The sequence below is a fragment of the Pseudorca crassidens genome, chromosome 16, assembly GCF_039906515.1.
Source record: "Pseudorca crassidens isolate mPseCra1 chromosome 16, mPseCra1.hap1, whole genome shotgun sequence".
NCBI classification, from domain to species: Eukaryota; Metazoa; Chordata; class Mammalia; order Artiodactyla; family Delphinidae; genus Pseudorca; species Pseudorca crassidens.
This window is the reverse complement of record NC_090311.1, coordinates 45,419,103-45,430,777: the sequence shown is the minus strand read 5'-3', so window position 1 is coordinate 45,430,777 and position 11,675 is coordinate 45,419,103. Positions and strand designations below refer to the sequence as shown.

The 11,675-nt window shown below is 56.8% G+C and overlaps 1 protein-coding gene across 1 annotated transcript in view; it reads right to left on the bottom strand.

Moving 5' to 3' along the window:
* Positions 1-4,841: 4,841 nt before the first annotated feature.
* The window catches only part of ALOX5 (arachidonate 5-lipoxygenase), a 54,223-nt gene continuing 47,389 nt past the window's right edge, over positions 4,842-11,675 (bottom strand). The window contains exons 8-14 of the mRNA XM_067708902.1: positions 10,728-10,931; positions 9,888-9,974; positions 8,076-8,254; positions 7,650-7,771; positions 7,178-7,278; positions 6,698-6,868; positions 4,842-5,536 (exon numbers count right to left, since the gene is read on the bottom strand). Coding sequence (XP_067565003.1) covers positions 5,357-5,536; positions 6,698-6,868; positions 7,178-7,278; positions 7,650-7,771; positions 8,076-8,254; positions 9,888-9,974; positions 10,728-10,931 — 1,044 coding nt within the window. The 3' untranslated portion in view covers positions 4,842-5,356. The remainder of the gene's footprint in view (positions 5,537-6,697; positions 6,869-7,177; positions 7,279-7,649; positions 7,772-8,075; positions 8,255-9,887; positions 9,975-10,727; positions 10,932-11,675) is intronic.

The following is an 11,675-nucleotide window of genomic DNA, read 5'->3' as shown; positions in this document are numbered from 1 at the left end:
ATAATTCTCTGTATTGCAGGGGGTGGTTGTACTATACACGGGAGTATCTAATTGTAGCAATAAAGCTTTTCTTTAAAAAGGAGTTTTTCCATGACAGTGTTTTCCTGCAAGGAGGCTGGGAACACTGGCAAGCACTCCAGTGGTCTGGACCCCTTTCCGGGTTCCTCTGGCTTGCACATCAGGAAAGTAAGTCATGCAGACTCGCGTGCAGATTTGGTCTGTCCCTGTGAGGGAGGAAGGATCACTGGCAGTGGGTTCTGGAGGATGTGTGGGCGTGGGAGTGAAAGCTGAAGTCGTTCTCATAGGTGTGCTTGTCTCAGACATCCAGGCTCAAACAACTTGGACTCACCACACTCAAGTTCTCTCAACTTGAGAGAAGCCAGACTCAAGTTCAGGGTGTGTACGGCAGCACGACCATTGGAATGGTACATTGCTTAACTGGCCTTATCTGCTGAAACATATACTGAAGCACAGCCCAGCTGAGTGAGGGAACGGGGCAGGGCCGACGGGGCTGCTGTCGATAGCTTAGCCTGGCTGCATCTCCTGGCTCCTGGCGGGGCTTCCCTGAGTAATGACAGTGCCGTTGATCCTCCAGTCTCGGGACTGCAAACCACTCCCGGGTCTGGGAGTGCCGAGGACGGGCACCTGGCTTCACCTTTGTACACCAGGTGAAAGGAGGGAGGCCAAGGTCGCCCCAGCATACTGCCCTTGGTGAGCCAGGAGAGTCCGTCCACGAGTGCAGGGAGACTGGGGAGCTAAGAAGCAGGAGGGTGCCTTGCTAAGTGTCCTCCTTGCCTGACTTGGGAGAAGAGGTCCCCAGAACTGAGTGGAGCTGTTGAGGCCCCTAGAGGAAGAGGTGCATCTGCTCGGGTGTGGGCTCGCGGGAGGGACAGAGGCCAGCGTGTGCCCCAGCCCTCCCCCGAGAGCTCCCTTGAGCTCAAGCGTTCAGTTGGAGGGAGTGGCGAGGAGCATGGAGCTGAAAGAGGAACCTTCTGTAAGAATGCGAAGTGGGGACTGCCCATGAGGAGCCTCTACGCTTTGGGTACCCGATGAGTTTGCGTTTGGCTGAAGAGACGCCCAGTAAGGTCTTGTTGCCGGCGGGCTTGAAACAGTGCCACCCCCAGGCCTCTCTTCCCTTTGACACCAGCCAAAAAATGACGGGTTGGGGCCGCTGATGGCACAAACCGCTAGGGGCGGTTTGAATCCTCTAGGTTGGGGGGGGGGGTGGCCCACCACTGCTCGCAGACCAGCCTCCTGTTTCATAAATGTACTTGTAGACGTACAGCCTTGCCCTTCATTGACACTGTATTCAGCTTATTTCCTGCTACAATGGCAGATCGTATGGCCTGCAAAGCCTACAATATTTACATGCCCCTTTACAGAAAAAGTTTGCCAACGCTTGGCCCGTGTGATCAGCGCCCCCTAGAGTTGTTGCACAGCCTACGTGGTGTGAGCGGCATAGACGACCCTCTCTAGGGCCTGTCTTTTCTCCCAGCCTCAGAAGTGCAACAGAGAGCAGGAGTCCCACTGCACGTTGGGTCAGGAAAGAGCTGAGAAGGGTAATTCGGGGGGAGAGAGGGACAGGGATGAGCCAGTTCCTCTGGGCTGGCAGGCCCAGCCTCTGGGCCGTCAGAGAAGCCTCATCAGCCCTGCCTCGCCAGGCTGCCTCCCCCGGAGCTGAAGTGAGAGGAGCGCAGTCCAGGCTCTGCGGGCACGATCTCAGCGTCCCCTCCGCATTAGGTAGGCGTCTGGAGGTCCAGGGGTCCAGGGAGCCAAGCTGGGCTCCACTTTGTTCCCCTTGTCCAGCTTCCACCCTTTCACTGGAGACACACAGTGCCAGGCGCTCGGCAGAGGGGAGCTAGCCCGGCCGTGCTTCCCGGCACTGCTGTGGCACAGTCTGCAGGGGGACCAGGGGGAGATGGGAAAAGGCAACACAGGTGGTTGTGAGAAAGAGTAGCCTTGTTATCCTTATTCTCCTGCGCTTCTGTTGTTAAAATGCCCTATTATGAAGCAGTGATAAGAGTCGCTGGTAGCACTTGGCAGGGGTGCTTTTTATGGATTGGTTGGTTCATACCAACAAAAACTTGGTAACACAAATGTCCCTCCAGATTTTTCTTGCAGAACTTTTCTGTCCCACAAAATCCAGTCACCTGGGAACCCTGGTCCCGGGACTCTTTGCTCAGCCATAGGAGGTGTGTGGTTCCCTGAGGATTGTATAAGTGCCTGTGTCACACTCCTGGGGGGGATGCCCATAGCTTTTATCCGATTTTCAAAGTGGTCTGTGCTTCCCCTCCACAGGAACGTCCCTCACCCAACACTAATAACAGGTACTCCAGTCTGACCCCCATGTATAGCAGGGAAACTGAGGCCCAGGGAGGGCATTGCTCTGAGTCACGGAGACCCCTCTGACTCAGGGCTCTCCTCCCACCCCACCCTCCAGATCTCAGCCAGTTTCTGGGGTGTCTGGGAAGAAATGCAGCCAATTTCCAATTCCCCCACCCCATCTGATTCCACCCTGTGGAGGCCCAGGCCCAAGAGACAGAGTTGGACTCTCTGGGCTCATCCCACCATTTATGATGGAGGAAGCGAGGGCAGACGTGAAGCTCCTGGGAGCAGGGCTGCCCGCTGGGTTGAATTAGCATCTGCCTGGCCGACTTCTGCCTGTTGGAGTCCTGCCCCCCAGAGGCCTGCTGGCAAAGGCTTCACTGCTTCAGAAGCACTTGTAAATTCTTAAAATGTTGGAGATGAAAGGTACTCTGGTACGAGATCACCCAGAGGCATCACAGCAGATGACGTGCAAGGCCCTGGTAGGCCCAGCTCTCCTCCAGCTGGTGGCCTCTCAAGGGTTCCTTCTCTTCGCTGAGCTTCAGTTTCCTCACATGTGGACTGGGGCTGACGCTCCCCACCAAGCCCCTTCAAGGCGAGCTTTAGAGGTCAAGGCAGTGCTCATGAGTCCCCACATTTCCCTTTTTGAAGGGTCCACCCAGGAATGTAAATTGGTGCAGCCACTATGGAAAACAGTGTGGAATTTCCTCAGAAAACTAAAAACAGAGTTGCCATATGATCGAGTAATCCCACTCCTGGGCGTGTACCCAGACAAAACTCTAATGTGGGGCTTCCCTGGTGATGCAGTGGATAAGAATCCGCCTGCCAATGCAGGGGACACAGGTTTGAGCCCTGGTCCAGGAAGATCCCACATGCCGCGGAGCAGCTAAGCCTGTGCGCCACAACTACTGAGCCTGCGCTCTAGAGCCCGCGAACCACACAACTGCTGAAGCCCGTGTGCCTAGAGCCCGTGCTCTGCAACAAGAGAAGCCACCGCAATGAGAAGCCCGTGCGCCACAACAAAGAGTAGCCCCCGCTCGCTGCAACTAGAGAAAGCCCACGCACAGCAACGAAGACCCAATGCAGCCAAAAATAAATAAAAACAAAAAACCAAGAAAACGCCCTCTAATGTGAAAAGATACATACATGCATCCCTAGGTTCACAGCATAAATGTGGTGTGTGTATATAATGCAATATTACTCAGCCATAAAAAAGAATGAAATCTTGCCATTTGCAGCAACATGGTGGGCTTAGAGATTATCACACTAAGTGAAGTAAGTCAGAAAGACAAATACCACATGATGTCACTTTTATATGGAATCTAAAAAATGACACGAACTTATCTATGAAACAGAAACAGACTCAGAGACGTAGAGAATGGACTTGTGGTTGCCAAGGGTGGGGGGCGGGAGAGGGATGGATTGCGAGTTTGGGATTAGCAGATGCAAACCATTATATATGGAATGGATAAACAGCAAGGTCCGGCTGTAGAGCACAGGGAGCTATACTCAATATCCTATAATAAACCATAATGGAAAAGAATATGAAAAAATTTGTGTGGGTATATATATATATATATATATATGTATGTATAACTGAATCATTTTGCTATACAACAGAAGTTCACAGAACATTGTAAATCAACTCTACTTCAATAAACTTAAAAAAAAGTCCACCCAATGTTCCTTGCCCCAGGCTGTACCAGTGCACATGGAGGTAAGAGGGTACTTCGGACCCAGGGATCCTACGGACACACTGCTCCTCACTACTTGGGGTGTCAGGCTGGTGGGGGGAGGATGACCCCTGGGCTAAAATAGAGCCGACCAGATGGCCTAGGGTGGCTGGCCTAGCACATCAGGTGTACACTTTCCTGAAACCCTGTGGATTCCACTGACCCAATTCTGAAGCCAAGGGCTGGGGGCTGGGGCTGGGTGTGTGTGTAGGAGGAGACAGAGGACTGTCATCCCCAAGCTCAGGGCTGGCTCTGCTTCTTGGGCCTGAGGAAAGAAAATGCATTTTTTAAAAAGGCATGTTGCTTTCTCTGCCATAGGAGAAAACAGCCCCCAGCCCCCAAGACGATGCCTGGAATCTGTAGGGTAGGTGCCCAGCTGGGAGGAAAGTATGGGAGCAGCACGGCGGTGACTTATGCCAGCCCTAGGCCACCATTAGGGCACAGAAATAAATACGGCGGGTCCCCTATCCTCCAGGGGCTCTAGTTCCAAGTGTGAGACCACGTGGGAGGATGGAAGAGGTTTGAACAAAGCCCTGGGGGAGAGACGAGCTCTATCTGGGCAACTAGGGTGTCTCCCCAGAGGGGATGAGATCTGGGATGTGTTCTGAAGGAAGAGTAGGAGTTTCTGGGCAAAGAAGAGAGAAAAGCACTTTTTCTCCAGACTGAGGGTTGGGGGGAGGCTTTTGCCTAGACGGGATCATAATGATTATGGCTTTTTGGGGTTGGGGAGGGGATTGAGCTGTTTGGGGTGATTGGAACGTAGCATGTAGAAGGAGACCTGTTTTAAATAAACTTTATTTTTATGAAAACCAGTTCTTAATGCATTCAACAAGAATTTATTTGGGCACCTACTGTATGCAAGAAATTGAACTAAGCATAAATAGAACAGAAAGTAATCATCCCGTGTCCCCAACAAGAGCAAACATCCATCAGTTATGCTGCTCTGTGGGCTTTCCTGCTGCAGAAGCGCTGAGCTGGGTGGTGGGCAGGAAACTACACAGTCCTCTGTGTAGGAAAGGTCCCTGCAGTGTTTACACACTTCGATCAAAGTATGGGATTCACTAGAGACTGAGGAACAAACAGGAAAATGCACCGAAGCTTAGCTATATCAAGGTCTAACCTGGGGAGCCTTTGGTTTGAAGCCAGGAGCCTGGGGCCTGCGGGCAAATTCCCAGGAATCTGAAGGCCTGCTCTGCAGCCGCCCTGGGAGCCTGCCCTCCTGGGCAGGCTGGAGTCTGGTTGCCGAGCCCAGCCTGGAGCAGCTGGCCGTCCCGGAGTGAGACGGGCTCAGGCGCCACTCAGATGGCCACACTGTTGGGAATCCGGTCTGGGGACAAGTAGTAATACGGCAGCTTCTTCTTATTATTGCGCTCGGCGATCACGCTGACGATGGTGTCAAGTTTCTTACGGAATCGGGCCATGGCCTCCTTTACAGGTGTCTCGATAAAATGCTCCTCCGGGTACATGCCTAGGAACAGCTGAGGACCCAGACACGACAGAGACACGTTAATCTGCGATGAGGCGATGTAAACTGACAGGCCTTGTCCCACCCCAGAGACCATCCTTTGGGAGGCAAGGCGTCTGCTCATCCCCCCAGCTCCACCTCCTGCCACCTGCTGAGAGCGCCCCGAGAATGCTCCTGGGCTGGGACCTTACAGATCGGTGCCCTGCCGCAGGGTATAAGGCTATAAGGACGTGTAAAGGTGCAGGCGGATGTGGAGGTGGGGGGTAGTCCTGGCCGTGGTGGGCATGTGGCCTGGTCCCAAGCAGCACTCCCGCCTTCCCGCCTGAACTCAGGGCAGCAGGGCCACAGGGGCCAGTGCAGGCCTTCTCTCCAGCCCAGGACGGCCACAGCCAGGCTCTGTTGGGGGTGGTATGCCCATTTGCACACCCACACAGATGCCTGCAAATTAAAACTAAGCGTACCTTTTAGAAACAAACTATGGGATTGTTAAAATTGGAAAGTTTCATACCCAGGGCTGGTAGAAGTGGGAGAAATATCCCGTGCTCTTGATGGGGTTTTAGATTTAGTTTGTGGAGGGCAATTCAGTCTCAACATTCTTTGACCAAGAAACTCCTCTACAAGGAACGTACTGGTTCTACGGACACACGTGCCAAGACCCATACATGCAGATGTTAGTGAGGGACCACGACATTAGCAAAGGTCCCAAAGCACCTCAGATGCCAACGAATGCCTGCGGGGCTGGGGCTGGTTCAACTGCCCGTCATTCTGAGCAGCCATGTGCCGACACCGTGGGGCTGTGTCTACCGAGAGCCGGCTTTGGGATTAGCTTCGGTAGGTTGTATGTGCGTGGGCATGTCTCAGAAGATACCCAGGAAACTCTCAGCCCCACCGCTGGGGTGCCGGGGAGAAACCCACATGACGGAGCTTTGTCAATGGCGGGGGTGGGGGGTGCCCTTGTGGGGAGTGTCCCAGTGTCCCCCAGCTCTCCTGCCCCGCCCACGCTGAGCTCCAGCCAGGCTTGGGCCTGAGGGCTTCTTGGGCCCCTCCAGCCTTGCAAGTCAGGATTCCTGGCCAGCAGGGGTCCAGCCTGAGCCCTAAACCACAGAACCCTGGGGTTGAGGAGCGGGTTAAACCTTCTGACTCCCGGAAGGGGCGAGAAGGCCTCCGGTCTCACCTCATTGTCCTGGAACTGGCTCAGCGCCCACACTGCACCCAGATGCCAGCAGGAGCGGCCACGGTCGGGCAGCATGTCCACGATCTGCTCGATGGTGACCACACCCTTGACCTTCGGCGGCGGGGCTCGCATGGTTGGGGGGGCATTGGGGATCCAGGAGTACCAGTCGTACTGTGGGGATGGCCACCGACTCGCGTGGGCACCTCTGCGGCGCAGCCTCCGCCCACCTTCGTCTCCTGCGCCTCCTCCCGAGTCCCCTCTCCCGCTCCAGCAAGGCCAGGGCAGGCCCCTCCCTCGGGCTGGCGCCCAGTGCTTAGCTCGGAACCAAACCGCACCAGGAACACCGGACTCCTGGCCCCGGGGCTGCCTGGGCTTCGTCCACCCCCGTCTGTCTGGAAGACGAGGAGGTGGGGCGGTCCGCCCAGGGGCCCTCAGAAGCAGTCAAGGTGGGCTTGGCCACCTCGCCCTGCCCTTGCCCACCTGGCCAAAGTTCACTGCCGCGTGCTGGGCTGAGGCCGTGAAGATCACCACAGTCAGGTACTCGGACAGCTTCTCCTTGGTCTTGATGGACTCCGGGAAGCCTAAGGCAGAGCCACGGGCTGGCTGAGGCCCCGACCCTGGGGAGGGACCCCCGACTGGCAGATACACGCCTCCACCCATTCTGCTTCCTGGGTTCCCACACGCCAGTGCTGGAGGGCCCGGGCGTGGGCAAGACTCACTGGGAGGGGACAGCCGCTTGGCCCAGTGTTCCTGTTGTTTCTGACCTGGGCTCTCAGGAGACACAGAAAGGCCCTGAGATGTCCCCTTGAGGCATACTGGTGGATAGGGGTCCCCTAGGGGCTCTGGCCCCAGTGCCAGGTGCTAAGGTGGAGGCCACAGGCCAGCACTGCCCAAAGAAAGTCAGGGAAGAGCAGAAGAGAGGGCTGGGGGCGGGGCAGGGGGACGTCCCTACCTGAGGCCTTCTTGCCCCGCATGCCGTACATGTAAACATCCTTCACGAAGTCCTGCAGCTCCTGGTCCCCTTCCACCACCTGGTCGCTCTCGTAGTAGATGTCCACCACCTCGGCTGTGAACCTGGCCCGGGAGGAGAGGCCCGGCTAGGAGTGGGTGGTCCAGCCAGGGTCTGCAGAGCTGTATCCCAGGCCCCAGGGCAGAGCCCCCATCGGTGACGCTGTCACTCTTTAACGTCCAGACTCACGTCACATGCTCTTCCACCCCCGCCCCGCCCCGGCATACCCTCGTTCCCCCATCCCTGCCCGGACGATTTAGCCAGGCCCTGGCCCACTTTGCCAGCTGCCCAGCCCCCTGGCCGGGTCCATCAGCGCCCAGGCCCACTCCTCCTGCTGCCCAGAGCAGGTCCCACAGCCACAGCACTCACGCCCTGATGGCCTCCCACACCAGGAGCCCGTCGTCCCGGTAGAAGTAGTAGGGGATGTCTTCTGTGTTGTCCATGCCCCGGGCCTTGATGGCCTCAGGGAAGCACAGGGAGCTGTAGGTCAGGTCCTGCATGGACTTCTGCACCATCTGCACGTGGCCACCGCCCCCTGTGGCGTTGGCCTTGAGCAGGAGGGGAGAGAGCGCCATGAGCCGAGGCTGGTTCCCCGCCTCCAGCCTTCCAGCCCCAAAGCTCAGCATGAGAAACTGTGAAAGGGCAGGAGGATGACCAGGCCTGCCAAGGGCTAACCTAGGTCTCTTGAGGTGGGTGGGAGGGACGTGTGACTCGGAGAATGCCAAGGGCAGCCCAGTGAGAGGTTACGGGGAGGAGCCTCTGCCCGATCAAGATGTGAGGGGCTGAAGTGCAGAGACTGGGAGCAGCTACAGGAGGGAGGGGAGAGCTCCCGCCCCGAGCAGCGCAGCAGGGACAGCTGGCAGGGTGGAGCCTGGGCTGGAGCAGCCCTCTGGCCAGGCCTGCCCTCGTCCTGAGCACGGGCTGCCCAGAGCCCGAGCACTGCTCTCTGGGACCTGATCTTTGGGCACAAGACGGGGGCAGATACCAGCCCCCAGGACCCTCACAACTCTGTTGAGAGCATCTTGTGTGCCAAGGTGAGGGCTGGATAGACGCACCAGCTGCTGAGATGCAGGCACACACACACGGTGGCTGAGTGCTCAGGGTACAGAATCTTCAAAGGAGGGCTTGGGTGCTGGGGGCCAGACACTGGTCCACTGTAGGCATTTGACCCAAGCAGGACCAATAGAGTTGCTCCCTGGTACTTTCTATTTGGATGGAAGATGATGTCACTGCGTGGGAACATGAGCTTGGAGCTCACTGTGATGAGGTCCTGTTCCCTCTCCCACAGGGGGAAGGCTGTCCGAGAACCCCGTCTGAGAGAGTGAGACCCACACAGTTTAAAGAGTGGAAGAGTTCCATCCAGTGGCTTGTACCCTGGGGACATTATTCGAGTCCCTGGTCCCTGCGTATGAGGCATCCTGGTGGGCAGGGGTTGCTTGGGGGCTCTGGGCCCAGCACCTGGTGCTGAGAGGGAGGCCACAGGCCAGTGTTGCCCAGCGAGACACGGAGCTGGGAGCTGTGGCTCCCGAACCCGAGTATGTCCAGGCGTGTGAGATGACACAGTTCCTTTACAGCTGCAGCTGGTCTGAGATGGGTTTTGTCATTTTCCGCCCAAATGGTGATTCAGCCCTAGTGATCATCTGGCCCGCTCACTAATGGGAGATGAGAAAGCAGGAAAGTTGCAGGTAGGGCTGCCGGGAGGGTCCAGGCGCGGTAAGCCTCCTGGGGGGTCAGAACAGGGGTGGGGTGCTGCCTGAGAGGGTGTGATGGGCAGGGGGGACCTGAGCCCCCGCTGACAGGGCGAGTAGGCTGGGAGCACCGACGGCCTGCAAGGGCAGAGTGTGGGAGGCTGTGCTCAGAATGATGGGCGGCAGAGTGGGAGGGGAGATGCAGGTCCCCAGTGTGTAAGAGGTGGGGAGGCAGGAGGATGGAGAGGGGAGGGAGGAGGTGACGGGGAGACCACGGTGAGGAGGAAGAGCGGGTGGTGCTTGGAAGTGGCTGGGTGGGAGGGGTGGACGTGGGCCACGGAAGCTGGGAGGCTTCACTGGGAGCACCTGCAGCCTCCCACCCTCCCCAGGCCTCCACCCCAGTGCCTAGGGGGCTGGACCTCAGGTTGGAGTGGAGGCCGCCGAGGTTCTGAGAAGTAGGTGCCTGCCGGGCCGGGCTCTTCGGGGCACCCACCTTGTCAAAGAGGCCGTACTTGCAGATGAGCTGCTCCCGGGCCTTGGTGTTGATGGCGACGGTGAACCGCACGTGTGCCACCAGGAGCTGGGTGGAGGGGCAGGAGGAGACATCAGAGAAGGCCGGTCGGGGGCGCCTGACCAGGTCTGTGCCTCCTCGGGGGTCCTCCGTGGAGGGGCGATGCTACAGGCCTCAGGGAGGGAGTGAAGCTGACATGCTGACCTTCACTGTGGAGCCGCTGCCAGCGGCCTGGGGGATGGGCGCCACTCTAATGCTCTAATGCATAATGGTCGTGATAAAAATGATAACAGTCAACACTTACACAGAGCATAACTGTGTGCTAGGCACTGTTTGAAGCTCTCAAATCTGTCAACTATTTTAACCCTGACAGTAATCCTAGGAGGCAGGCATACTATCTGAACTGTTCTACAGATGGGGAAACGGAGGCACATAGAGGTAACCTGAGCCTGCAGTCACCCCAGCAGTCAGTGCCGGTAGGATTTGGGAACAGAGGAGGGCAGTGACAGTGGGGGCTGCCGCCTGGGATCAGACAGGGTCACACTGAACTCTTCTGCCTCTTCAAAATCTGCCCACCTACCCAAGGCGAGCCCAAGCTGGAGTCAGGCCCCAGCCCTGTGTCCTCAGGAACCAGCAGGCTCAGAGCCACTTCCTTCCTTGGGGGTACTTACCCACCTCCCCAGCATCTCTCCAGGGGTCTCTTATGGCCACTCCCAGCCACAGTCCTGTGGGGATGTCAGTACCCCTCTTCCCTCCCTTCTCTCCCCCACCCGCCATATCTGGATACCCTCTCCCACCAGGTAAGGCAGCAGCTTGCTGTACCTTGAAAATGGGGTGCACAGCAGGCAGCTGGCGGTACAAGGCGATGCCAAAAACCTCAGACACTAGATGTGTGCGCAGAAGGTGGGTGATGGTCTGGTGGATGTGGAAGTCACAGGAACGCACCCAGATTTTGGCCAGAAGCCAGTCAGACTTTGCATCCGAAGGGAGAAAAATGGGGTTCTCATCTCCTGGGACCTGGTTGAGCTGATACATTGGAGAAAATACTGCAGTATTTCGCTCCAGACTGCAGCCGCAGAAGAGCCTGGCCTCTCAGGAAATTCCAGGAGAATCCAAATTTCTTAAACAGTGACTTTTGAATTATGAGAGGATCATGGAGGAGGGCAGAGGCCTAGAGATCGTATTTCCCATCCCAGCTGCATCACTTACTACCTGTGGGACCCTGGGCAATGTAGCCTTTCTGAGCTCTGGCTTTGCCATCTGTAACAAGGGCACAGTGTCTACTCACCTCACAGTTATTAGGAGAAGTGAATGAAAGAGCATGAAGGCATCAGCAAGGAGCGAGCACCGCCATGTGTGAAGGCTGTGGTCTTCCACCCGTTCCCCATCTCCGCTCCTCCCTCCTGGTTCCACCTGCTTCTCTGCTGCTGCTTTTTGGTCTCCCAACTTTCCTTTCCTCTGCTCTCCCCTTAAATGCTGCTGTTCCCTAGGCTCTGTCTTGGTGCTCCTGAGTTCCCTTCTGGCCCAAGATTAGCAACTCCAGTTCCTGGGGCTCTAGGGCCAGCATGATGCAGTGTCCCAAGTCACTGTCTCTTGAACCCAGCCCTGCAGCCAGGTGCCTCCTTAGTAGAGGCTGGCTTGTCTTTCCCTTCCCCGTTTCAACTCCACACTGGGGCAGGGGTGATTTTTTTTTCTAAAATGTAAATCATGTCAGGTCAATCCTGTCTTTAAAAACACCCAGTCACCTCTTCGTGCCAGAAAATAAGGTCG